The 27,394-nt window shown below is 45.4% G+C and overlaps 6 protein-coding genes across 6 annotated transcripts; all 6 read right to left on the bottom strand.

The window, feature by feature from the left end:
• Window positions 1–340: 340 nt before the first annotated feature.
• On the bottom strand, window positions 341–3,723 carry LOC148326263 (kelch-like protein 10). Its single transcript, XM_088310659.1, has 5 exons — window positions 3,578–3,723; window positions 2,995–3,478; window positions 2,274–2,885; window positions 2,015–2,164; window positions 341–837 (listed from the first exon to the last, which is right to left on the bottom strand). The coding sequence occupies exons 1-5, from the start codon at window positions 3,721–3,723 to the stop codon at window positions 475–477; spliced, it is 1,755 nt and encodes a 584-aa protein (XP_088166785.1). The 3' UTR covers window positions 341–474.
• Window positions 3,724–5,545: 1,822 nt separating this feature from the next.
• Window positions 5,546–8,106, bottom strand: LOC148326262 (kelch-like protein 10). Its single transcript, XM_088310661.1, has 4 exons — window positions 7,678–8,106; window positions 6,689–7,300; window positions 5,995–6,144; window positions 5,546–5,908 (listed from the first exon to the last, which is right to left on the bottom strand). Exons 1-4 carry the CDS (start codon window positions 8,089–8,091, stop codon window positions 5,546–5,548), a joined length of 1,539 nt encoding a protein of 512 aa, XP_088166787.1. The 5' UTR covers window positions 8,092–8,106.
• Window positions 8,107–9,764: 1,658 nt separating this feature from the next.
• On the bottom strand, window positions 9,765–13,160 carry LOC148326261 (kelch-like protein 10). Its single transcript, XM_088310660.1, has 5 exons — window positions 12,984–13,160; window positions 12,385–12,868; window positions 11,041–11,652; window positions 10,823–10,972; window positions 9,765–10,124 (listed from the first exon to the last, which is right to left on the bottom strand). Exons 1-5 carry the CDS (start codon window positions 13,133–13,135, stop codon window positions 9,765–9,767), a joined length of 1,758 nt encoding a protein of 585 aa, XP_088166786.1. The 5' UTR covers window positions 13,136–13,160.
• Window positions 13,161–14,979: 1,819 nt separating this feature from the next.
• LOC148326260 (kelch-like protein 10) lies at window positions 14,980–17,771 on the bottom strand. Its single transcript, XM_088310208.1, has 5 exons — window positions 17,620–17,771; window positions 17,053–17,533; window positions 15,937–16,548; window positions 15,434–15,583; window positions 14,980–15,354 (listed from the first exon to the last, which is right to left on the bottom strand). The coding sequence occupies exons 1-5, from the start codon at window positions 17,769–17,771 to the stop codon at window positions 14,980–14,982; spliced, it is 1,770 nt and encodes a 589-aa protein (XP_088166334.1).
• A 1,252-nt stretch (window positions 17,772–19,023) lies between these two features.
• Window positions 19,024–22,458, bottom strand: LOC148326259 (kelch-like protein 10). Its single transcript, XM_088311393.1, has 5 exons — window positions 22,292–22,458; window positions 21,445–21,928; window positions 19,728–20,339; window positions 19,501–19,650; window positions 19,024–19,380 (listed from the first exon to the last, which is right to left on the bottom strand). The coding sequence occupies exons 1-5, from the start codon at window positions 22,441–22,443 to the stop codon at window positions 19,024–19,026; spliced, it is 1,755 nt and encodes a 584-aa protein (XP_088167519.1). The 5' UTR covers window positions 22,444–22,458.
• Window positions 22,459–23,506: 1,048 nt separating this feature from the next.
• Window positions 23,507–27,378, bottom strand: LOC148326258 (kelch-like protein 10). Its single transcript, XM_088311861.1, has 5 exons — window positions 27,195–27,378; window positions 26,241–26,724; window positions 25,070–25,681; window positions 24,845–24,994; window positions 23,507–24,677 (listed from the first exon to the last, which is right to left on the bottom strand). Exons 1-5 carry the CDS (start codon window positions 27,350–27,352, stop codon window positions 24,312–24,314), a joined length of 1,770 nt encoding a protein of 589 aa, XP_088167987.1. The 5' UTR covers window positions 27,353–27,378; the 3' UTR covers window positions 23,507–24,311.
• Window positions 27,379–27,394: the final 16 nt, after the last annotated feature.

Raw genomic sequence — 27,394 nt, 5'->3', positions numbered from 1 at the left:
GAAAATAGACCAATGGAGGCAGAAGATTGCTCGCATAAGAAGCTAGCGAAGTTAACACGGTGCTAATGTTAGTTGTAGCTTTTTTTTTTTTTTTAAGGATCGTGAGAGAAGAGTTGCCAACAGAGCTGCTTGTTACGTTAGTAAACAACAAAGCTGTGTTTTGGCCTCTGGTTGTTATAAAGTGAAATGAGAGTGTACAGGGGTAGGAAACCACATTTGCACAGGCCAGAGACAGGACAGTTGTTAGTGGAGAAGCTAAATAAATTAGCAAGCAATCCTGTCAAAGTTGTTGTTTCCTCTGGTCCTTTATAGAGATGGATTGCAACACTGGGGAAGTTATTAGGTGAATAAAATCAACACGAGGAAGGCAGAAGAGTTGCTAGTGGAGAAGCTAGCTAACTTAGCATACACAGTAATTATGCATGTCATTTTCTCTGGTGGAATCTTTTGTTCCATTCTTTTCCATGTCACTGTTCAAAAGTCGTCCTCCATTTGCAGGGCGACTTCCTCCAATTGAAGCCAAGGCAGTTCACTGCGCAGCGTGACAAAATGGCCGACGTCGGCCAAGCCAGACACCACGCAGCAACTGAGCGCGCTCCGAGAGACGGCCATGTCACAGGCAGGGAACCACGTGGCCGTGTGGGCGTCGTAGTACTCCACCATGTTGGTTGCCGACACGCCTGTGTTACCCCCGGCCACGAAGAGACGGTCCTCTACCACCTGGATGCCAAAGTTGCTGCGCGGACACTGCATGGAAGGTAAGAGCATCCAAGCGTCCGTGTTAGGGTCATAGGCCTCCACGCTGCACAGACGCATGTCGCCATCAAAACCGCCAATCTTCAGGAGGGAGAGGAGGGGGACAAGTCAGAGATCATACCCGAACTTGAACCTTAACTGGAATGCTCAAAACTAACCTTTTACCTGTTGATTTTGGTTTTACCTAATTCAGACCTGGTACACAAATGAGGATTTTTTTTTTTTAAATCCCAATTCTGTGATTAGACCGAACATTAGCACAGCGTTTCTGGCAGCACGTTTCCATATATAGTTCATGAGGTTGCATGCCAGCCACCGCGGATGAAGTGTTTGAAGTGAAAATTTTGCTTTTCTACCCATTCACCGTGGTGTGCAGCGGTGAACTTTTTGTGCTGTTGCGTCGCCGACAACTAATCTCTCTTGAGAATGTTCTTACTTCATCACCCCGCAGCACAAGCACAAAGCGTGGTGAAATAAAAACAACGTGGAACATTATTGCGGTGTGTGGGACCGAGAGATATTCAACCCAGCCAAAAGGAGCAGGAGGCTTGGTAGAATGGAGCGCAGAGAAGTTGGCGTATTGTTCTCCACGCGAAGCAACCCAGTCTGTTCCACCACCGACCTAGAATCTAGTCCTCCGAGACAGAAATTTCACGTGGTCAAACATGTTCTAACAAAAATGAAGAAGAAAAAAAACAGCAACAACTGCAAAAGGGGCAACATGGGAGAGAAATCCTGAAAGGAGGGAAAGATGGTATTCTTGGGACTATTTTTCTCGAGAAAACCACAATGGAAAAAATCCTGGTGACGGCATGAAAGCGAACTTTATAGTCCTACGGTTTCACGAGCTGGGGGTAGGACTTGTTTGTTTTTATTAACGGCCACATCCTTTTGGTTGCTTCTTGGACGATCACAAACCGTTTTTCACATCACAATTCTCAGAGTCATGACTCGAGAGTTGTAGGCTTCCCCCACACAGGAAGCTTTTTAGTTATTAAGATTGTCTTCCCCACTCTGTTTCGGACCATATTATCGGAACAAATCCCCCCTTAACGCACCCCTGACCAATGCATGATCTGGTAGGATAACCTTGTCAAAACCAATAAAGTCTGCCATTTGAAATCCTTGGCTGGGAAGAGGCAAAATTAGAACCTGATTGTCCTCATGTGCACCAGGCCTTTCACCATCCCTGTCCCTACTAAACATTAAGATGAATGTCCCAAACCCTTAACACACGAACCCAGTGTATTGCACGTACTGCATAAATGTGGTTGGCATATGCGATGACTCCGGTGCCACTGCGACAGCAGTTCATCGGAACAATCATGGTCCACTGGTTGGTCTCTGGGTCGTAATACTCCGCCGTTCGCAAGGGCTCGTTTCCGTTAAAACCGCCGCAAACGTAAACCTGGACCCCAAAGGCAGAATGACTGGTTAAAAATATTTTTAGCAAGCGAAATGCTCTTAAATTTTCAATCTTATATTTTTTTTTGCAGTGTACTTTCAGCACTACCTACCTTGTTGTTGAGGGTGGTGCAGCTGGCGTCGCTCCTGTGCTCATGCATACTGGCGATAAGAGTCCACTGGTTGGTCTCAGGCATGTAGTACTCTGCGTTTTTTAGTCTTATCCGACCGTCCACACCCCCGATGGCGTACACGCGCCCGTTCAGCACAGTGACGCTCACGGAGCACCGGCGAAAATGCATGGGCGCCACCTGGTGCCAGGTGCAAGTGTTCACATCAAAGCGCCTGACAGTGTTGTAGTGCCTCCGGCCGTCAAATCCGCCCACACAGTAGACTGAGTTGCCCAGGAACGCGGTGCCGAAATAAGCGTGGGGATGCTCCATGTTGTCGACCAGGTCGGCCCAAGTGTTGGCGTGCACGTCATATGCCTCAATGAGGTGCGTTGGGTTGGGGCCGCTGAAGCCGCCAATGGCAAGCAGGATGGCAGAAGGCAGGCGAGGACGGGCCACCAAGTTGCGGTAGCCGCACACCGAGTTTGTGGTCATGTGGCACATGATACGGGTGGCCAAGGCGACCATGTCCAGGCACTTTCTGCTATCCTGGATCATCTGATTGGTCAGCACCTTGATTGCGATGAACTCCACACTTGTCAGTGCGAGTCGGACCTACACGTTACAAATTAGAATCAGGTTGGCAGCATTGTGGGGACTAGGAACTGGGGTCAGACATACATTTTCCCTGACAGCTAAGTTGCCAAAGTGCTTGTTGACTTACTTTGGCCAGCAGCACCGCCATGTTTTCGCCTCGCTCCCAAGGTGAATGTGCGATCCAGTGCAAAATGGCTTCATACACAGTATTCTCCGTTTTTACCATAAGGTCATCCCGGTCCAGGATGTCGCATAAGTCCTGTACGGAAAGTTGCTGCAACTCGTTGGAATTTGCAACGTCTTCAAAGTGGTAGAGGATATACTGGTAGGCATTTCGCTGCAGATCCGGGGTGTAGCAGTTCCTCGTGAACTGCCAGATGCCAATGCAGTTTTCTGGACAGAGCTGCTGTGTTAGAAATGCACAGCAAATCTGGACAATGCCGGTTATGTTGAACCGGTCTGCAGCCAACAACAACTCCTTGACATTGTCCTTTGTCACCAACAAGGAGCCGGCATATGCAAAATCAACAAATAGTTGCATTAACTGAGCCGTCAGACCATGTATGACGTAGACCCTCTGGTCTGAAGTTGACCAACGTAGAAAGAGGGCTCTGAACAGTCAGAACACAGTGAGAGGGAAATGGATTTGATTAGTTTTTCCTCTGGAAAACTTGATTCTTAGGTTGCTTACCGAGAAATTATCAACTCACCTGAAATATTGGCTGCACTTGCAAAGAATAATCTTGTGGATGTGAAATTCAGCATTGTCAACCCTGATGACCGCATCGCTAAGTTTCCTTGTTAGACTTAGTTCGTCATTGACAGACCTGTAAGAATATTTACCATCGTAACTCATCTTGATTGTTTTGCCATCTCGGAACACTCGTTGGGCGTTTTCTAGAGAAAGTCTCGGCAGGGAATATTAACACAGCGCGGGATGTTACAATTACATCATGATGGCATTCTATGTCAAAAGCCACCCTCGTCATCAGTGGCTACATCATCGGCATCATTAAGGCAACAGCACTTTGGATTGAAAGAAAACATCACTGTTCATTTTTACACTCCACTGCCTGAAAGATGTTGCACATTTTTAATAGGAGCAGAAAGACTTAAGTTCCTCATAACCTATCCTGGCGGATTTGAGAATGAGGGAAGACTACACGCTAGATATCATATGGAAATGGACTCCACAAACGTCAACGCCCTTTCTTTGAACTCATTTGCCTTCCTCCAAGAGCTGTTGGCATTGACGGGACGAATACATCTGGATTTGAGGTCTTCTACCCGTTGCTCATGAAAACTCTGAAACTGAAAATTTTGAAAGTGACTCGTCTTCCCATGAATGAGGAGTGGCTTTTCGCAGGGAAACTGCCTGAGTTCCAAGACCAGAAAGGCATCCACCCTAAAAAAAATAAATCTATCCGTAGTCTAGATTTCTGGGCTGTCTGCGCTATAAAAATTGAGTGTTTTGACTTGCCAAACCACATAGTAAAAACAACTGCATTATCGGGTCAACATTTTTGGATACTGTGGTTATAAGAATGTGTGACAGTAAAATGACTTGAAATAAGTAGATTTGAGTAGATGTCCAGTCACCTTTTATAGTGTTCTTTCTTTGTACTATGCAGTCTTGTGTTCTCCATTCTGTTGTGTGGAATCTTTGTACCTCCAAAATCATCAAGTTTAAGGAGATCCTAAAAATACAATTTTGGTCAACCATGAACCTTTTGGAGCTTGGTTTGTGATTTTTTTTTTCCAGAGAGGCTACTTCCGTCCGTCCTCCGTCACTCACCTGGTCACCCTTCCACTGACACTTTTTAACTCCCAAACAACGTCGAACGCAGCTGCAGTTAAGAGCTCTCGCTCTCTCTCTCGCTCAGTTGAACTTTCAGTTAAAGGGCTACTTCCAGCAACAGCGTTATGAGATTTCATTCTGCTCCGAGTGCAAATATTTGTATAAGTCAAGCGAAATAATATATATCAACCGACAAACAATGAACCTTTCGAAAAGCCTCTCATAACACATTGTGTTTGCGTATCTTGGCGACTTATTAAAAGGACGTATCAAACTGCATGTAAATTGGCTCATTTCCTCATTTTGCTTTTAAGTCAGCCATGGAAAGGCAAAATTTTTTTTGTGACGTTTTCAGAGTTTAAAGTAGCCCTAAGTAGATGTCCAAATCCATTTTGGGGCAGGTTAGTACTGTTGTTTTGACATTAGTGACGTACATAGTGATGTTATATGGACAAATTGTGACATGACTCCCACCAAGACATACAGGGGGGCGTGGCCATAATGCTCATTACCAGGCGTTTTTAAAACAAATTGAAAAAAAAGAAAAACAGATGTTCCCTTACGCACAATGATTCCTTACACACCGTGTACTCTACATAAATGGTGCGCAGGCTCTGGCCATACCTTGTAATACTTGACTGACATTTGTATCCCAAAGATTAATCTTTTGGGAATTCAGTTGTCCATCCAGTCTCATGGCAATTATTGCAAAATTATATCATAATTTATTTCAGAAAATTATCAATCTTAATATTGTCAAAATAGTTATTTACACTCAAGGGAAAACTATCACTCTGTGGGTATGATTTCAGATTTTTTTTCAGTAGTTTGTTAGCACAAAGTCACTTCAGTTTTTTTTTTTTTTTTTTTTTTTTTTTTTTTAGACTTCATCTTCCATATCGACTGTATCGTCCTCCAGGAAGAGCAAAGGGAGGTCATTACGAAGCATCGTATACTGGGCAATGTTGGGTAAGCCGGACATCACGCAGCAGCTCAGAGCACTTCGAGAGATCCCCATGTCATTGGCCGCAGACCATATGCCAAGTTTCAGATCGTAGTACTCCACGAGGTTGGTGGTGGAGACACCGTTGTAGCCACCAGCCACAAAGAGACAATCCTCCACAACTTCAATGCCAAAATTGCTCCTGGGGCACTGCATGGGTGGCAACACGATCCATGTGTCTGTCTCAGGATCGTATGCCTCGGCGCTAGCCAGCCGATCGTCACCGTCATAGCCTCCAACCTTGCGGAACAAAAGCAGGATTAAAACTGGATTTCTCAGTAAATAGCATATATAGTATCCTATGTGGGTGTCAGCTTTCCACTTACTGCATACACAAGGCTGTCATGCCCGATGACTCCAATGCCACTGCGGCGGCAGCTCATGGGTGCTGTGGTCATCCACTGGTTGGTCTCTGGGCTGTAATATTCTGCCGTTTGCAGGGACTCGTTTCCGTTAAAACCACCGCAAATGTAAACCTGAAACCGAATGGGGATTATTTAGTAAATTGAAGTAAAGAACAATAACTGACAGAAATATCCCCACTTTTCTGCCATGATCTGCTCACACTTAAATTCTGGGCAACTGATTATAACTTGTCTGACTAATACATGCGGTTTAGATATGTGAGCAATCGACCGAAATCTGTGGAGTTTCCTGGTGATGAACCCCAAGAGATAATCCTAAAATGGCTACTTTCAGACAAGATTCCTGACATCTTGTGTTTTCAGGCGTGGCTTCTTGACGCGCTTTTATGGCGGCCTACTTCTCATAGATGTTGCTGTTGAATTTCATATTCCTAAATAGAACTGGCTTAGTCGGCTGGATTTTCTAAAAATTCCTGGAGGGTTGCCATTAGTCATCAAATCAAATCAACCACATGCCATGCCCAGAACTAGAATTCTTCATAGACTACTGACACCCATGTTGTTGTTGAAGGACCCCCAGAAAATACCCTAAAAGGGCTGGTTAGAACCCAAACAGAATTCCAGTGTCTCTTCTGGTTACAGTTGGTTTACCCACCTTGTCATTGAGGGCAGTACAGCTAGCATCGCTCCTCTGTTCTTGCATACTGGCAATAAGAGTCCACTGGTTGGTCTCAGGCGTGTAGTACTCTGCCGTTTTTAGTCTTACACGTCCATCGTGGCCTCCTATTGCATAGATGCATCCATTTAGCACCGTGACGCTCACATAGCAGCGGCGGAAGTGCATGGGCGCCACTTCCTGCCAGGTACGAGTGTTCAGATCAAAGCGGCTGACGGTGTTGTAGTGTTCTGTGCCGTCAAAGCCGCCCAAACAGTAGATGGCATTGTTGAGAAAGGCCGCACCGCAGTATGCCCGCGGTTGGTCCATATCGTCCAGAAGGCTGACCCAACTGTTAGCATGGATGTCGTACGCCTCGATGCACTGCGTCGGGTTAACTCCACTCCATCCGCCTATCGCCAGAAGGATGGCGGAAGGCAGGCGAGGACGGGCGACCAGGTTGCAGAATCCAGACACGGAGTTGGCTTTCATGTGACGGATCACGCGAGTGGCGAAACCTACCATGTCCAAACACTTGCTGTTGTTCTGTACCATCTGATTGGTCAGCACGTTGAGCGAGATGAACTCCTCACTTGTCAGAGCCAGACGGACCTGCAGTGGACAGAGTACAAGCACATTCCATTAAATGAAGTACTTAGTTCTTAGCCAGTCCCCCAGATTACTAGTTCGTGATATACTAATTAAGGTTGCGCGATTAATGTACCCTGTTTTCCCATGTCAATATACTGTATATTCTTGTACTGATGTGAGAGTTTGGGTTTGAAATGAGCATTAGGATTTCAAGTCAGTTTCAATTTGGGGTTTTGAGGCAAGGCTAGAGTTTGGAATTAATGTTTGAAGCCATGCTTAGGGATTTTACTTAGTTTCTCTCAGATGTTAGGGTTTCAAACAAGGGTTAGTGTTTCAATCGTGGGTTAAGGTTAAGGTTTAGACCATGGATCCTCATACCCTGAGCTTGTTCCACTCACCCGAGCCAGCAGTACGGCCAGATTCCTGCCTCGTTCACGGGGGGCATGCGCAATCCAGTGCAGGATGGCCTGGAACACTGTGTTCTCCTTCTTCACGATCAGGTCATCGCGGTCCAGGATGTCGCAGAGGTCCTGCACGGAGAGCCGGCGGAGCTCGTGCGAGGCAGCCACGTCCTCAAAGTGGTAGAGGATGTACTGGTAGGCCTCGAGCTGCAACTGGGGAACGTAATAGTTCCTGGTGAACTGCCAGATGCCCACGCAGTTCTCCGGCCTGAGCTGCTCTGTTAGAAACGTGCAGCAGGTTTGAACAATGGCAATCATATTGAACTCATCGGCCGCGATCAACAACTCCTTCACATTGTCCTCCGTCACCGACACGGTGCCGGTGTATGCAAAATCGACAATGAGCCGCATTAAGCGGGCCGTCAGACCACGTATGACATACACCCTCTGGTCTGGGTTGGACCAGCGTAGAAAGAGGGCTCTGAACAACCAGGAGACACACACACACACACAAGGTCAACTTGAAATGAAAAGGTCCATGATCTTTATCCGTAGACGTTCCCCCCCCCTACTCACCCAAAGTAGGGGCTGCAGTTGCACAGGATGATCTTATGGATGTGGAACTCGGTGTTGTCCACAGCAATGATAGCATCGCTGAGGCCTTTGGTGAGATGCTGCAGTTGGCCACACGCCAACGGACCATCTGAACTCATCTTGAAGATGTTGCCGTGTCTTCATAGTGCGGCTGGGCGTCGGCCCCGGGGTCCGAGCGGCGGGGGTTTATGGAAGGAACATTGGGGGCGGGGTGAGCGGAGAGGTGGGGCTCTGGTGGTGATGGGAGATAGCATCATGGTGGCATTCTGTGTCAAAAAACAATGATGACAATGGTGACGACCTCATCCGCATCATCAAAGTCCCAATGCTTTAAAATGAAGAAACGCATCACATCATACTTTTGACCACATTTCCACCAAATATTCATTGGCCCTCATAGTAGATGACCATTCTACATACCACGAGATATCATTAAATTTGTATATTCATCTTCTATTCTACTTGATATTCTTCTCTCTAGTGAACAGGCTTGGGCCTTTTTCTGAAGGTGGTTAAGAGTTTCAGGCCTGGCATGGTTTCATATTAGGGTTTCTGGGTAGAGTTAGGGTTTGAAACCTGAGTTAGAGTTTTGGTTACTTTGTCAAAATTGTGTTTCTAGGGTAGGGTTACGGTTTCAAATTGGGTTTAGGTTTCAATTTTCAAATTAAGTATTCGAACTGCTGTTGTATTTACAAGTGTGGGTTTTGAACCTAATCTGAAAATAGGGTTTTAGGCAAGGATTAGACATTTCAAACCAGAGTTGGGGCTTCAAATAAAGGTTAGGGTTTCTGATCAGGCTTTCGAGGCAATTTGGGTTTCCATTAAGAGTTTCAACTTAGCGTTTCAAGCCACTGTCAGGGTTTAAAGTTTGTGCTTCAAGCCATATTTAGGGATTCAAAATAAGAGTTCAGGCAAGCATTAGATGTTTCAAAGAAGGGTTAGGACTCAAATTAGAGTTTGGTTTTCAAGTTAGCGTTTCAAATAAGGGTCCCAAGTGTCAATGTAATTTAGACAAGTGTCAGGGACTCAAGGTAGGGTTTCAAGCAAATTAGGGTTTCAGGACTAGGTTAGTTTAGAATTAGTTCCAAGATAGGTTTGGGGTTACCAAATTTGGGTTTTATCATGCCAGGCTGTGGTTTTATGGTTTCACTCTGGGGTTCTTGTGAGAATAAAAGGTGTTTCAAAGTTGGATTTCAAATTACGAATTCAACCCTAGTTTAGGGTTTCAAACAATGAAAACTAAAGATGCACTGGAGTGATTTCATAGCAAAAATATTTATTGACCTGTGCATGGTAAACTGCATCAAATGCTAATGACTCACACTGAAAAGATCAACAAAATAGAAAACAAGAAATCATGAAAATCAATGTCACCTTTTCACCACTTTTATTCTTAGCTATTTTTTAAGTTTTATTTCTGGGTCATTTATCAGTTTATTTCAAGGCATTTCAAGCAGCAATTTTCAACTTATTTTAGGGTTTTTTTCTGTCTAGACGTCATCCTCCGTGTCCATGTCATCCTCCAGAAATAGTAGTGGTAGATCATTCCGGAGCATGGCGTAGTGTGCCATGTTGTAGAACCCCGACATCACACAACAAGTCAAAGCACTTCGTGAAATCAGCATGTCGCAAGCCGGAGACCACAGACCTGTGGTGAGGTCATAGTACTCTACCAGCTTGGTGGTGGAGACGCCATTGAACCCCCCAGCCACAAAGAGACGGTCCTCGATGACTTCAATGCCAAAGTTGCTCCGGGGGCAGTCCATGGGGGCCAGGATGATCCAGTTGTTGGTCAATGGGTTGTAAGCCTCAGCGCTGGTCAGACGAGTTTGACCATCATAGCCACCAACCTTGTGGAGGAAGAAGCATAATTAACAAGACTACATACAAGGTGAAGAAATGTGGGCTCTGTAACACTGGTCTCAAGTTTGGGCTGTAGCTTTGCATTCTAAGCCTTGGTTAGAATTTTCAACTTGGGTTGTGATTTCATGGGAGTGTTTATGATTTTAATGCAAGGTTTCTGCAGCATTTTTTTTATAGTGTGAGGTCGCTAGCCTTGCCACCAAGTCTTTCTCACTCTCAAGGCAGGTTTCAAATTAGATTTTGATCAATGTTGAAGTTTAAGACAACACACTACAAATTTCAGACATTTGGAAAAGATAATACAATTCTGTTTTCCATCCATCCTTTTCTTCCATTATGTGAAGCTAAGTGCCAAAAATTCTTTGTCTCTTTACTTTTGCTGAGGGTGATACCCTGTTGAAGCTTTCAGGACAACATCGACAACAAAAACTGTTGATCTGCAAAAGTTGAATCAAGGCAACTGGACTCTTGTTTCAGACTTACCTTTCTCTAACAGCCTCCCCTAGTTATGCTAGGTTAATGCCAAAATGTTTCCTGATTAACTATGAGCCCTTACAACCTGTCTCACTACTGGTTGGACATGCTACACAGATGCCCAAGCCAAATTATCCAAGGATTTTAAAAATACAAAACAAAAAGTGTTCAGTCATTGTCATTGTTAATCATTGTGTTATGCTTCACTTACTGCATAAACGTGATCAGCGAACCCAATGACTCCGATGCCACTTCGACGGCTGCTCATCGGCGTCATCATGGTCCACTCATTCGTGTCAGGACTGTAGTATTCTGCTGTTTGCAAGGGCTCGTTTCCATTAAATCCACCGCAAATGTAAATCTGGAAACAAACGGATGGTCTAGTGAATGCAAGTCGGCCTACATGACAGAAACTTTAATAGCACCTACCTTGTCATTGAGGGTGGTGCAGCTGGCGTCGCTCCTCAGTTCGTGCATGCTGGCGATAAGAGTCCACTGGTTGGTCTCAGGTGTGTAGTACTCCGCCGTCTTTAGTCTCACACGGCCATCGTATCCTCCCAGTGCGTAGATGCACCCGTTAAGCACCGTAACGCTCACGTAACATCGGCGGGAGTGCATGGGTGCTACTTCCTGCCAGGTCCGTGCATTCAGGTCAAAGCGGCTGACGGTGTTGTAGTGTTCCGCGCCGTCAAAACCGCCGAGGCAGTAGACAGCGTCGTTGAGAAAGGCGGCACCGCAGTATGCCCGCGGTTGCTCCATGTCCTCGATAAAACTGACCCAGCAGTTGGCATGCACGTCGTATGCCTCGATGCACTGCGTCGGGTTGGCTCCACTCCAGCCGCCGATCGCCAGAAGGATGGCAGACGGCAGACGGGGACGGGCCACCAGGTTGCAGTATGCGGACACGGAGTTTGCCACCATGTGGTGGATCACTCGGGTGGCAAAGTCGACCATGTCCAAGCACTTGTTGTTACTCTGCACCAGCTGATTGGACAACACGTTGATGGTGATGTACTCCTCACTGGTCAAAGCCAGACGCACCTACACAGTGGACAGACTGATATTTAAGAAATTAAGAAACCCACTTTGTCCTATAGGTTTCAGACCTCATTCAACACGGCTTGGCCATGGTTGTACTCTTTGGACCAGTGGTCCCCAACCATCGGTACACAGACTAGTACCGGGCCACGGCCCATTCGGTACCTGGCCACAAAGTGTGACAGACCTCTCCACCCGAAATGTGGAGCCTATATGTCAGCCCCCTCGCAACTCCCCACACCATTGATTAACTTCCAAGGTGCAATATTAGTGTGGCTGGTTTGTCAGCAGACCATAAGTGAGAGCTTTTCACGCTTGAGTATCATGTATCATGCCTCTTTCAAACCACAATTCTGGACAAAGACAACCGGCATTACAGCAATGTTCTGACATCCCTTCGTCAAAGTTTGTCTCACTCGATGGGATAAGAGGCCACTAACATATAAAATACTATTTTGCCACTAGGCAGGTCAACACCTGGTATTATTTAAACGGTAATACACCAGCAACAACCCTCATCTGACCACTTGAGAGGTACAAGAGAGGGAGACTCCCCACCAAAATATTTTGACTTAAAGAGGCCTTTTGGATTTAGAGTGAGACGTCTTCAACAACAAATAAGAATTCAGTTCCTTCGGTTCAACTTTCAAGGACTTTGTCATGACTGAAAACGTACAAAGATAATTGATCGAGATATATTTCTAGGTCCCAGGTTGACTTCCCAGGTTGACTTACTTTCGCAAGGAGCACGGCCAGGTTCCTGCCTCGCTCTCTCGGTGCGTGTGCAATCCAGTGCAGGATGGCCTCGTAAACCGTGTTCTCCTTCTTCACAATCAGGTCGTCCCTGTCCAGAATGTCGCAGAATTCCTGCATGGTAAATTGCGGCAATTCCTCGGAGGCTGCGACGTCCTCAAAGTGGTAAAGAATGTACTGGTAGGCGCTTATCTGCAGCTCCGGCGTGTGGCAGTTTTTGGTGAACTGCCAGATGCCAATGCAGTTCTCCGGACAAAGCTGCTCGGCTAGGAATACGCAGCAGGATTGGACAATGGCTGTCATGTTGAATTTATCAGCAGCAATCAACAAGTCCTTGACATTGTCCTCTGTCACCAACACAAAGTTGGTGTATGCGAACTCGATGAAGAGCTTCATTATGTGGGGTGTAACACCTTGTATGACGTAGACCCTCTGGTCTGGGGTAGACCATCGAAGAAAGAGGGCCCTGAACACCAGAATAGAGACGCAACAGTCAACCAACATTTAGCAGCCAAGTGAACGTTACTATTTTTCTTTCATTAAGTGGTGGGAAGAATGAAAAAATCCACTTATTTACTTACCCAAAATATGGGCTGCAGTTGCATAGGATGATCTTGTGGATATGAAACTCATCATTGTGCACCTTGAGGACCGCGTCGCTAAGTCCTCCGGTCAGTCGCAGTTCATTGTACACAGAGCCAGATTTGTATGGAATTTTACCATCATAACTCATCTTGAATTTGTTGCCATTTCTTAACACTTTTGGCATCTGCAGAGTCACAGCAGAAGTAACATAAAAATGTGGGGGGTATGAGGAGGGGCCAGGGAGGTAAGGGGGGCCCGGGGTTAGGGTTGGGGGCAGGGGGGTGTCTCTGGCATTACATCATGGTGGCATTCTGTGTCAAAAGCCACGGTCGCCATCAGTGGCGACATCATCCGCATAATCAAAGTACTGCTACTTTAATCTCAAGAAATACATCATCTTTCCGCCATTTTAATTAGAAAATCGCAAGCATATTGAATTTGTTTCACATTTAATGACTAGTGGTTATCTAACCATGTTTGAATATGCCACGGATAAGATCCATGCATCCATCATCTGAACCGCTTATCCTCACAAGGGTCGTGGGGATGACCGGTGGCACCGGTGAGGGGTGCTGGGTCCCACCTGTCTTCAGGCTGGGTACACTGGTTACCAGACAATCTCAGGGCACACAAAGATGAACAACCATCCACGCTCAGATGGAGATTTAGTGTCCAATCAAGTACCTGGAGGAAACCCATGCAGGCACGTGGAGAACATGCAAACTCCAAACAAATCGAACCCTGCACCGCTACACTGTGAGGCCATCGTGCAAATCAGTCTTCCATCGTGCCCTCACACGGATAAGATATCATAGAAAAATTCACTTGTGGAGCAGCTTCAACATCTTCTATGATCAGTCCAGAGTCCAGCCCGTTGCATCAGATGTCGCCGATGTTGAACCTGGGATGGCCTCCGAAAGGTTTACCTCAAAGATCTCTGACAGATGACGAATGGACGAGGGTCTGACCTTGTCTGCACGGATTTTACCCTGTAAAATCCAGGCCTGTCCAGCAGACTTACAGACAACTACATTAGTAGTTTGAATTCCAAACCGTTTGTTTAACCTAACACAAAAGACACTAGAGACTCATTAAGGCTTTTTCTGTAGCTCCACCACCAAATTAATGGAGGTCATGGATTCTTCATAAAGTATTTTGATCAGGATCGTTATCAGGCATCATCATTTGAATCCGACGTGTTGGAGGCCAGGGAAAGATCTCAAACATGCAGGATTTTGGCCATCGAGGACCGGGTTTTGACACCTGTGATCTAATAGCATGCCAAAAACAAACATTGAAATAAAATACATCATACTGAGTAGTGATGCAGATTATTAAATGTATTTATCTGTGCAGCTCACTGGATTGGTAGTCTACCAGGTTTGCTCTTTCCAACTAATCAGGATGGGGAAACGCTTATGTGTGATGAATATGAAACCTGATTGGCGGAACTCATGAGCTAAAAGCTGATTGGACAAAAAAAATCCAACCTCTACTGTGTATGCACTGAAAGCGGTGCAACCAAGAAAAGCGCGACAAAATGAAGAGAAGAGACTTTTCACTGATGTTATATATATTAAGAACATTTCATGAAACAAATTGATAATGTACATGGAGGTCAATGCTTCTGATTGTGTGTGATAGTCTTTTCACCCCCATGTTAGGGTTAAAGTCAAAGTCTATCAAGTCAAGGTTCAATTTCATCAATCTTTCAATTTTCCTTCTAACATGGTTCTCGAAATATGACCGATGCATTCAAATCGACAGCAGCCTATCATGGGATGCAGGATTTTTGGGCTATAGATTAACAGAAACGTAAAGGATCTGCATGGGATGATCCTTAATCTACCCCAATCCCTGACATTGTCTGGTAGTTGATACATCTTCAAAACCAGTATGAAGGAAAACAAAAAAAAAAGAATGCAAGAGTGAAACTGCAGATATTTTCATTTTCTTTGGTTCCGGTTTCTGGGCATCTTTTCAGTGAGGTTTTCAACTTTCCAGGATCTGGGAGTCATCCTCCATTTCCAAATTATCCTCCAAGAGGAGCGCGGGTAAATTTCTCCGCTGCATTGCATATTGAGTCACGTTGTGAAATCCGGACATAACGCAGCAAGTCAAGGCATTTCGGGAGATCCTCATTGCACAGGCCGGAGACCACAGACCAGTGGTGAGGTCATAGTACTCCACGTGATTGGTGGTGGTGACGCCGCTGTAACCACCAGCTACAAAGAGGCGGTCCTCCACTACTTCGATGCCAAAGTTGCTTCGGGGGCACTGCATGGATGGCAACAAGATCCAATTGTTGGTCTGTGGGTTGTAGGCCTCTGCGCTAGCCAGGCGGTCGTCACCGTCATAACCGCCAACCTCCACAAAGGAAAGGGAAGAATTTTGGATGGTTTTACAAAAAAAAGGGAGATGCTAAGGTTTGTAAAGCTACACTTACTGCATAAACGTGGTCTGCATAGCCAATGACTCCGATGCCACTCCGACAACTGTTCATGGGGGCCACCACTGTCCATTCGTTGGTCTCCGGGCTGTAATATTCTGCTGATCGCAAGAACTCATTTCCGTTAAAACCTCCACAAATGTACACCTGTATCAAAGGGGAGATTACGGGTAAATTAAAGCAAGAATTATCAAACTTTTTGATTCCAGGAATCTTTAAAGTGAACGATCCTTTTCCCAAGGACACCCTCATACATACAACAACAGATCTGGTCATTGAGAAACATTGTGCTCAGAGCAAAGCTGTGTCTAATGTGAAATATTGCTTTGCCACCATGAAAATTAGCGGGGGTTCGCTTTAGTGCATTTTATATATGTTTATATATGGTATGACAATTTATCAGAAATGATTATGTGGAGCCAGAGGCTTTGGCTCACATGCCCCTTAGGCCCTCGGTTTGAGAACCACAAACCAAACAAACATTTCTAATCTCTGCCTACCTTGTCATTGAGGGTTGTGCAGCTGGCGTTGCTCCTGTGTTCGTGCATGCTGTCAATAAGAGTCCACTGGTTGGTCTCTGGCGTGTAGCACTCTGCCGTCTTGAGTCGTAATCGTCCGTCGTAACCTCCTACCGCGTAGATGCAGCCCTTAAGTACTGTCACGCTCACGTAGCATCGACGAGAGTGCATAGGCGCCACTTCCTGCCAGGTGTGAGTTTTCAGGTCAAAGCGGCTGACTGTGTTATAGTGTTCTGCGCCGTCAAATCCTCCCACGCAGTAGATGCAGTCATTGAGAAAGACAGCACCGCAGTACGCTCGTGGCTGATGCATGTGGTCCACCAAGTAGTCCCAACAGTCACCTTGTATGTCATACGCCTCGATAAGGTGTGTCGGATTGGCGTCACTCCAGCCACCGATGGCCAAAAGGATGGCAGAAGGCAGGCGAGGGCGGGCTACCGGGTTGCAGTAACCAGACACGGAGTTGGTTTTCATGTGTTTTATCACTCGAGTGGCAAATGTGACCATCTCCAGGCATTTTGGGCTGTTCTGCACCAGTTGATTGGTCAGCACGTTGATGGTGATGAACTCCTGACTGGTCAGCGCTAGACGGACCTACAGGGCACAGGAAGCGAGAGGCACACAGATATCTTGATGGAGAGAGATTATTGCATGTACTTTTACAGAACACTGAGTGGAAAGACTGGATAAGAAAATTACTTTGTTCTCATCTCAAATATTACCCAGTACATGTAGGTGTCAAAAGCTTTCATTTGGTGGGACAGACAAAGTAGTGCAACGAAAATACAATTCCAGCAGCAAATACTAAGTGTTGGCTCTATGTCAAGGTCATCTTAGAACAGATTGTTCTTGTTTTGGTTCTTAACATGGAGATGTGATTTTGCGGCTGCTCAATTCTGGGGCCAATCAAATTGAAAGGGCACCTAATTTTTCATTTGAAACTTCTTTCACACTCTGATAAGCACTAAAAAAATTGTTCAGTGTCTCTGTGCAGCTTGATACTAAATGGACCAGTATCGGTCCGCGGCCTGGTGGTTGGGGACTGTTGTGCACCTCTTTTGTGTAACGGTTGTAGACCAGAAGTGAATGTTGACTTACTTTGGCCAGCAACATCGGCATGTTTTTGCCTCGCTCCTCAGGAGCATGTGCGATCCATTGAAGGATGGCCTCGTAAACGGCATTCTCCTTCACAATCAGGTCATCTCTGTCCAGGAGGTTACACAAGTCCTGCATGGAGATTTGCCGCAACTCGTATGAGCTTGCGACAGCCTCAAAGTGGTACAGGATATATTGGTAGGCACTGAGCTTCAGTTCTGGGGAGTGGCAGTTCTTACTGAGCTGCCAGATACTGATGCAGTTCTCTGGGCAGAGCTGCTCCGTTAAAAATGCACAACAGGTCCGAATGATGCCTGTTATATTGAACTTATCAGCTGCGAGCAACAAGTCCTTGACGTTCTCTTCTGACACAGACATAGAGCCAGTGTATGCAAAGTCAATGAGAAGTTGCATTAAGGGTGGCGTCAGACCCTGTATGACATAGAACTTCTGGTCTGGGGGTGACAAACGCTGGAAAAGTTCTCTAAATATCAGAAACAGAGGTTATAGTCAACATGTTTTCAGTTTTGGGGACTCATGGTATTGCATTGTGACCGTCAATCAACTCACAAAAAGTACAGGCTGCTGTTGCAAAGGATTATCTTGTGGATGTGAAACTCAACTTTGTCAACTACCATGACTGCATCGACGAGCTTTCTTTTCAGACGCAGTTCATTGTACAGTGAGCCCGACTTATTTGAAAATGTACCATTGTTACTCATCTTGAATGATTGCCATTTCTTAGAACAACTTTGGGGTCTGCTCAATCGCAGCAGGAGTCTAACAGGAACTCCATAATAACATCACGGTGGCATTCTGAGTCAAAAAGCCACCATCGACAACAGCGACGACATCATCCACATCATGAAAGCGGCTGTACTTTAATTGTAAAGAAAACACTGGTGGGATCGGACTTTCTAAACCAAGACCGCAACAGATCAGAATTCTACCGCTGGTGAGACGAAGATTCATGAGTAGCGAATCTTTCCAGGTGGATATGTTGAGCTCTAATATTATCAATCGCTCATAGTTAGTTCAGGATCAGGCTTAATGGAATTCTGGTGGCCGTCATTTCAGCAAAATCCATAATAAACCTAGAAACTTAAATGGAGTGGGCCAAGTGGGATCTTTTCAACAGGGTCTGTCAGAACACTGAGGGACTTTGAAGACCTGGAAAGAATCAGGTCCTCTATTTTGGAAACTGCAGACACATAACAGGTGACAAGGATTGACTTCACGTTTGTGTTGCCATAACTGTCAGGGTGACACCAGAAGGTGAAGCTGGACAGTGGTTTCCAAGTTTTGCATAAGAACAGAAGAGCCTCTGACCCTGATCTTGGACGTTGGTTTGTGATAGAAACTCATACCCAAATTGATGCTGAGGCTACATGGGGAGGGAAGTAGAAAAACAGACTGATGGTGATACATTTTCAAAAGGTCTTGATGGGGGTTGAAATGAGGTGAATCTGTACCAGAGTACCGTAGTTTTATTTAAATTACTATTGCTTTTCGACAATGGAATTGTGGGTTCTTCCCTAAAAAATGAATTAATTGGCATTTTGGCAAAGCAAGTTTTGTTTATAAAAAAGAAAATATTGTTAAGTTTGATCAAAAGCAAAAAAAATATAAAAGAACAGTAGTAAATAATTTTGTTTTATAAATTGTAATTAACTGACAATGTATAGCTTCATTTCGGGGTGTGGCATAGTGAGTGGCAATGCAAAGGTGGGTCGTGACTGAAACCCCCCAAAAAAACTCTTAAATTGGGCCATTCGTAACTCATAGTAGCACAACAATTTATTGACTCCCTATATGAGACCTTGAAACTGTTCATTAGTGTTCATATGTAAGCAAACGGTAGATTAAAAACATGTCCAAACACAACTTTCGAGGTTGTTTTTGTCTTTTTTGTTCTTGTTCTGAAGCAGTTTTTCAGTTTCTTTCACTTTTCAGCACAACCGTCCTTAGTCCATCTTAGTCGTCGATATTCAGCATTTCATCATCCAAGTTTAGCAAAGGTAGATCATTCCGGAGCATTGCATATTGGGCTATGTTGCGAAGTCCAGACATCACACAGCAAGTCAAACCGCTTCGAGAGACCCCCATGTCACTGGCCGGAGACCATAGACCAGTGGTGAGGTCGTAGAACTCCACCAGCTTGGTTGGTGAGACGCCGTTGTAACCCCCGGCAACGATGAGGCGATCCTCAACAACTTCTATGCCAAAGTTGCTTCTGGGAGATTCCATGGGGGGCAGGACGATCCAGTTGTTGGTAAGGGGGTTATAGGCCTCGGCACTGGCTAGACGGATGTCACCGTCATAACCTCCAACCTTCAAAAGCACAATTAAGAGTGGAGACATTTTCTTAACACCAACGAGACATCCAAAACATTCCGGATAAGAGCCCTCGAGGACCTGAGTTGGACACCCGTGGTTAGCTATGTTACTTACTGCGTAAACATGGTCAGCAAAGCCAATGACTCCGGTACCGCTGCGACGGCTACTCATGGGGGGCATCACTGTCCACTCATTGGTCTCTGGGCTGTAATATTCTGCTGTTTGCAAGAACTCATTTCCATTAAAACCGCCACAAATGTACACCTGGAACCACATGAAGGTGACTCGCCGATTAAAGCAAGGTTATCAAAATATAAATGCACCTTCCTGAGCTCAGCTACCTTATCATGTAGGGTGGTGCAGCTTGCGTCGCTTCTCAGTTCGTGCATGCTAGCGATAAGAGTCCACTGATTGGTCTCGGGTGTGTAGTACTCCGCTGACTTTAGTCTCACACGTCCGTCGTGGCCTCCGATTGCAAAAATGCGCCCATTAAGCACTGTGACACTCACATAGCATCGGCGGAAGTGCATGGGCGCCACTTCCCGCCAGGTACGCGTGTTCAGATCAAAGCGGCTCACAGTGTTGTAATGTTCCGCCCCGTCGAAGCCTCCCAGACAGTAGATGGAGTCATTAAGAAAGACGGCTCCGCAGTATGAACGAGGTTGATCCATGTCATCTACCAAGTAGCCCCAGCAGTTGGTGTGCACGTCATATGCCTCAATGCGGTGTGCAGAATTTCGACCGTTGCGACCACCGATGGCCATCAGGATGGTGGAAGGCAGGCGAGGACGGGCGACAAGGTTGCAGAACCCAGACACAGAATTGGGGGTCATCTGACGTATGATTTTGATAGCAAAAGCCACCATTTCCAGGCATTTGTTGCTGTTCTGCACCAGCTGATTGGTCAGCACGTTGATGGTGATGAACTCCTGACTGGTCAGAGCCAGACGGACCTGCAAGTTGTAAGAAGACACTATGTCATTTGTTGGAGAATTAGGTATTTCGTTCACCATACTATTGTGCTGTTTTTTCTTAGTGTCTTCAAAGGTCTGGAAGCAACATTAAGGTTTGACTCGTGTTCAATTGAGACCACATAATCCGAGCTCAAGATATTGGGGGATTGAAACTGAAATGAGACCAAGATTTACAGGAGTTGAGAATAAACCCGCACTTAAACCGTAGCTGATTGAGACAAATTGAGGATGTTGAGACCTTGAGAACAAGTAGAAACTAAGGAGAAATCCAGACCAGAACTTTAAGGGGTTACAATTGAACTAAACTAAGATAATAACTGGTTAAGAAAAAAAATGAAGACTAACGTATTGAGGAGCTGAGCACGCATAGAACAGGGGTCTTCAAAGCTGTTCTTCGAGAGATGGTTTCCTTGATGTTTTCCATCTCTCCCTGTTGCAACACACCTGATTAAAATGATCAGGATCGTTACCCAGATTCTGTAGACCTTGTTGATTATCTGATCATTTGAATAAGGTGTGGTGCAGCAGTGAGCGATGGAAATTATCCAGGACAGACCCTTGGAGAACAGGATTTAAGACCCCTGGCGGAGTCTAAAAACAAATCGGGTAGAGACAAAGTCAAGACTAAGATTTTGCATGGGGTTAAGGCTGAGCTGAGTCTAAGACCAAAGCAGATTGAGTCTAAATCAAGATCAAGACTTTAAAATTGAAATGAGATTAAGACCTAATGCAAGTTGAGACCAAAACCAAGTTAAGGCTTGGAGTAATCTACAAAACATTCAGACAACTAATTTTGGTGTAGTTATGATCGATTTTCAAATACATCCAAAAATGTATACAGCTCATAGCTCAAGCCTTGCTGTAGCTGAAATCTTGGTGCTGATTAGGTCTTGATTTACCCCCTATGTCAGTGTCCACGGCAAGACCAAATTTAAATGTGACATTGATGAGACCTTGACACCTTGAGACTGACCTTATGACCAAAACCGACTAGTAAAGACCCCAAGTTCTTGACAAACAAAATATTCTGCATATTGCAACCACACCACACACCCCCGACATAAATTCAGAGGGGTTGACTTACTTTTGCAAGGAGCACAGACACATTTTCTCCTCGTTCTCGAGGGGCATGTGCAATCCACTGGAGTATGGCCTCGTATACCGTGTTTTCCTTTTTCACAATTAAGTCATCCCGGTCGAGAATGTCACAAAAGTCCTGAATGGGGAGTTGCCACAACTCATCTGACGTTGCGACTTCCTCAAAGTGGTACAGGATGTACTGGTGGGCATTGTCCTCTAGCTCCGGAGCGTGGCAGTTCTTTGAGAACTGCCAGATGCCGATGCAGTTCTCCGGGCAGAGCTGCTCTATTAGAAATTTGCAGCAAGATCGAATTATGCCAGTAACGTTGAACTTATCGGCCGCTATCAACAAATCTTGTACGTTGTCCTCTGTCACGAACACAGTGCTGGTGTATGCGAAGTCAACGAATAGCTGCATTAAGGGAGCCGTCAAACCATGTATGGTGTAGACCCTCTGGTCTGGAGAGGACCAACGTAGAAATAGGGCACTGAAAACAAGACAGATTTTGGAGTTTTCTTTCAGGGTAGATAGCAGAGTTGCGAGGAAGTTATAAGTAAGTCTCGAGTTACTGAGGCAAAATTGAAAACTTAATCTTAAAGCAGTCATGTCTATCCATTACCCGGGTATAAAGCGAGTCAATTCAAGTCATACGATCTTGTACAGTCACTTTACTGCATATTTACACACAGTAGACTATCTTAGAGTTAGCTGTAGAATTGTGTAAAACTTTAAGGGTGCCATCAGTCTACTTTGTACATAGTCTAGTACTTTGTCACTTATTGAAAACCTAACCTAGGTCAAGAAACGTGACGCATGTCTCCTACCGCTGCTAGACATTAGAGCAACTCACCCAAAGTACGGGCTGCAGTTGCACAGGATGATCTTATGGATGTGAAACTCGACTTTATCGACCGTAATGACGGCATCACTCAGTTCTCTCGTTATGCGTAGATGGTTATACACGGAGCCAGACTTGTATGACAACTGTCCATCGTAACTCATCTTGAATTTGTTGCCATGTCTTCAACGCTTTGGACTTCTGCCGAAGCTTCAGCGGAAGTCGCTTGGTAAAGCATAGAATGCTGTAGGCTGGGGGAAGTCTTCCGCGATTACATCATGGTGGCATTCTGTGTCAAAAGCCAGCTCGGCCATCTGCTGTGACATCATCCACATCATCAAGGCCTCCGTGCTTTACATTTAAAGCACACATCACTGAGTTCAACTATAAAAACCCCAGAATAACCATACCCAACATTTAGTCTCAACCCAAAGACATTAGACCCATCAAAAAGTGAGTTGTGATAATTAGAATTTGGGTTGCCTGAGTTTGCAATTTAACCATCGACAGGAAAAGACATGGTCTACTGACCTGGACTCCGAATAAGACATTTTCAAGCCAACCATTGTACAAACTGCAGACTGTAAAACTTTCCAATACCATATATACCTTGTTCTGTATTATTCTTATTCCGAAAATACGCTTCCCACCCGAATGTGCGTTACGAATATCAGAATTTGCGTTGTCACTCATCCCATTTGGCAGCAACAGCGGCTAGCCATCAATGGCAGTGAATGAGTAAGCTAAGATGTGATCGAGGAGTCTCTGGACCTTGAGTTGGAATGAGACATTTCCGAGCCACCATTGGGGAAATTGCAGACAAGCAGTGTAATTGGTGGCTTAAATGACACCCTGTGCAACACACCTCCATGGAGCCACAAGCCCTGAAAAAAATTGTCAACGGCAGAGTCACTTCCCCTGTTTGCCCGATAGTTAAAAAATATTTTTTTTAAATACAAATTAGAACAAAGGTGATTTGCCCCTCGCCCTATGCAACGAGGGTTTGTTAGGACTGCACCGGCCTGAGTTGATGTGTGAAACCTAACATAGTTTCAGAATAAGTTGGACGTGAAAGGTAACACTCTCTTGGGATGCAAAACTATCATCGGTCGTTGTGATCGTCACGTGATGTTGTGCAGTCTTGACTTGAAACCCTCAGTTGAGTTATGAGGGAAAAAACCAATGGTAAGGCACCAAAATGTATCTCCAAATAAATATTTTATTGACCCCTCAATAAGATATTTTTTTCAAATGTTCAGATTTCACAGAAAATCACAAACTGAAGTATGACTCAGCACATTTTGTAGTAGGGATAGACCGATATGCTTTTTCAGGACCGATACCGTTTATCGGTAGTCATGTAGGCCGCTAACCGATATTTGACAAAATTTTGAAAAATAAACTCCAAAACTTGACTTAGTTTCAATGCCTTTAAGCACATGTTTATTAAACAAATGTAGTGATTCACATGTTAAAGCTTTTTGAGCTCTTTGAAAATAGACAACATAGTTTTAAAAGAGCTCCAGAGCTCAGCTGCATGTCTTATTGTTCAATGAAAACAAACATCTCTTTAAAGTTTACTACGGCAAATAGTTTTCTATTAGTTGTGAGTGACTAACATTGATTAAAATTTTGACAAAGTCTGTTGTCGCCTTAATTTCCCTGCTTGTGGGACCTCTCCCGTATTGCGTGTGACTTGGGGTGAAAAAGCAAACAGGCAGCTTACTACTATTTGGCGGCACAAGGAACCAATCAGATGGTGCTGTGGCCGGACCAAGCTGCTTATAACGGCAGGGACAGAAGCACAGCAGAGAGAGACGTGTGCTTCAGCAAGCCAAAATAAACCAGTTTTTAATTTATCTGCCTTGAAAGTTAAAAAAAAGGCAGATGCCGATAATCTGGAAAATGCCAAATATCGGCCCCGATAATCGGCCCGGCCAATAACCTGTCTATCACTATTTTTTCCTTTTATTAATTTTCCCGTCTAGGTCGGTGAACCAATTTCATTTGGTTTCTGCGGGCAGTTGATACTTTACATTAAAATATCATCCATTTCGTTCATATCGTCTTCCAGGAAGAGCAACGGTAGATCGTTTCGAATGATAGCACATTGAGTCATGTTGCAGAGTCCGGTCATCACACAGCAGGTCAGACCGCTACGGGAAATCCGCATGTCGCTGGCTGGGGACCACAGACCGGTCGTAAGGTCGTAGTACTCCACGTGGCTGGTGGTGGAGACCCCGTTGTAACCCCCGGCGACAATGAGACAATCCTCCACGACTTCGATACCAAAGTTGCTTCGGGGACATTGCATGGGGGGCAACACGATCCAGTTGTTAGTTCGAGGGTTGTAGGCCTCAGCACTGGTCAGGCGGACTTCGCCATCGTAACCTCCAACCTTTCGGAACAAAAGCTTCATTAATCTTATTACCACTGAAGGAATGCAAACTCAAATTTGTTCAGCATAACGCCATTTCTGATGATGTAAAGATGTAAAAACCTGTGTCCAAAAATGTATGCCACACATTTTGGGACCAATCTCAGACTGTCTTACGCCGTACTTACTGCGTAAACATGGTCAGCAAACCCAATGACTCCAACGCCACTGCGACGGCTGCTCATCGGGGCCATGACAGTCCACTCGTTGGTCTCTGGGCTGTAATATTCGGCCGTTTGCAAGGGCTCGTTTCCATTAAAGCCGCCGCAAATGTAAATCTGGAATCACAGGGTGTGACGGGTGATGAATTTGAATAGGCTTGAATGACATGCATTTTCCATGTCTCCACCCACCTTGTCATTGAGGGTGGTGCAGCTGGCATCGCTCCTCTGTTCGTGCATACTGGTAATAAGAGTCCACTGGTTGGTCTCGGGCCTGTAGTACTCCGCGGTCTTAAGTCTTACATGTCCATCATAGCCCCCTAACGCAAAGATGCAACCATTTAGCACCGTGACGCTCACGTAGCATCGGCGAGAGTGCATGGGCGCCACTTCCTGCCAGGAGCGCGTTTTCAGATCAAAGCGGCTGACGGTGTTGTAGTGTTCCGTGCCGTCAAAGCCGCCCAGACAGTAGATGGCGTCATTGAGAAAGGTGGCGCCACAGTACGCTCGAGGTTGGTCCATATTGTCAAACAGGTAGTCCCAACAGTTGGCGTGGACGTCGTACACCTCGATGCACTCGGTGGCGCTTGGGCCGCTCCAGCCACCGATGGCCAGCAGGATAGCAGAAGGCAGGCGAGGACGGGCCACCAAGTTGCAGTATGCAGACACGGAGTTTCTCGCCATGTGGCTTATGACGCGTGATGCGAAGGAGACCAACTCCTGGCATTCGCGGCTGTTTTGCACCAGCTGGTTTGTCAGCACGTTGATGGTGATGTACTCCTGACTGGTCAGTGCGAGACGAACCTACACAGTTGGAAGAAGAGTTTTGGGGGGGTTTTCTTCAGATGACCAATGTCAGGGTTTGAGAAGGTGAAGAATTTGTGAACGAGCATGCAGGATTGGTTATTTGGTAAATTGGTAAATTTGGTATCAGCAGAGTGCAATCGGGTGTTCAGCCAAGTTTTGGGGGTGGTCGATTGTTTGGCACCAAGTAGTCAACAGGGCACAGGCTACAACAGTTGTTTGGTGGAGTTGAGAAGGGAGATTAGTTGTTAAGCAATATTTTTGTCAGTTGTTTTGGCACAAAGTTGGCAATGGGTTGTTGCTCTGGGAGAAATTATTGAGGGTGTTCGGTTGTTAAGCAAAGTTATGGATCTGTGAAGTTATGAATAGGGTGTGTTTCGTTGGGGAAGTTGACAGTTGATTTATTGGCAGAGTCGTGGAAGAGCGGGTATGATCGGTTTACGACCAGGTAGAAAATGTTGGTGGATCAATTGCTCAGTGACGGTTCTTTGACTAACTTGCGTCTTGCCTCCCACGTAACTCAAACCCTAATGACGTTCGTTTGTTTTTGTTTGCTTACCTTAGCCAGGAGCATTGGCATGTTCCTGCCCCGCTCCCAAGGCTCTTGCGCAATCCAGTGCAGGATGGCCTCGTAAACGATGTTCTCCTTCTTCACGATCAGGTCGTCTCTGTCGAGCATGTCACTCAGATCCTGCATGGAGAGTTGCCGCAACTCGTCCGAGGTCGCGACCTCCTCAAAGTGGTACAAAATATAATTGTAGGCATTGCTCTGCAGCTGTGGCGTGTGGCAGTTCCTTGTGAACTGCCAGATGCCGATGCAGTTCTCCGGGCAGAGTTGCTCCGTGAGAAACACGCAGCAGATTTCAACCACGCCTATGACGTTGAACTTGTCGGCAGCTATCAACAAGTCCTTGACGTTGTCCTCTGTCACCAACACGCAGCCGGTGTAAGCAAAATCAACGAAGAGCTGCATTAAGTGAGCTGTAAGACCTTGTATGGCATAGACCTTCTGGTCTGGGGTGGACCAACGTAGAAAGAGGGCTCTGAACATCGGGCACACAGAGAAAAGATTTCTTAAAACGTACTCAGGACTGACGACCATAGTTCTTACATTTGGGGGGGGTTGAGGGACATTTTTCAAAGCACTCCCGGTAATTATCAGAGGTACCCATAAATGCCAAATGATTTCAAAAGTTGGCATGTTTCGATAACAAAAAGATTTTTATTTTTTGTGGTGGGGGCGGGTGGGGGGGGCAGTTCTAACGTTACGAAAAATAAAAATGTGAAATTAGTGACATTTTTAAACTAATTAATTACAAAATAAATTCCGTGATCAATTGCAATTAATCACATTTTTCAGCTACTATTTTTTGTGAAGCTTGGAACAGATATTTACTTGAATATCTTGGAATTAACGTAAAATGCGCCTTATAGTCCTGAAAATACGGTAATTGTTTTACCATCTTTGTCCCCACAACCCCAGTTGGAGAACCTTGGTAACAACCGCACTCACCCAAAGTACGGGCTGCAGTTGCACATGATGATCTTATGGACGTGGAACTCCATATGGTCGACTATGATAAGTGCGTCGCTGAGTCCTCGAGTCTGTCGCAGCTCGTCGTACACGCATTCTACGCACTTGCTTGCAAGTCTACCATCCACGCAATTCATTTTGAATTTTGAACATTTCGTTACACTTTGGAGTCCTGCCGA

This window comes from Idiotropiscis lumnitzeri, chromosome 12 (assembly GCF_059441095.1).
Source record: "Idiotropiscis lumnitzeri isolate Australia: NSW breed Sydney's pygmy pipehorse chromosome 12, RoL_Ilum_1.0, whole genome shotgun sequence".
In the NCBI taxonomy this organism is placed as follows: Eukaryota; Metazoa; Chordata; class Actinopteri; order Syngnathiformes; family Syngnathidae; genus Idiotropiscis; species Idiotropiscis lumnitzeri.
The sequence above is the reverse complement of the archived record's forward strand: the minus strand, read 5'-3'. Positions and strand labels throughout refer to the sequence as shown.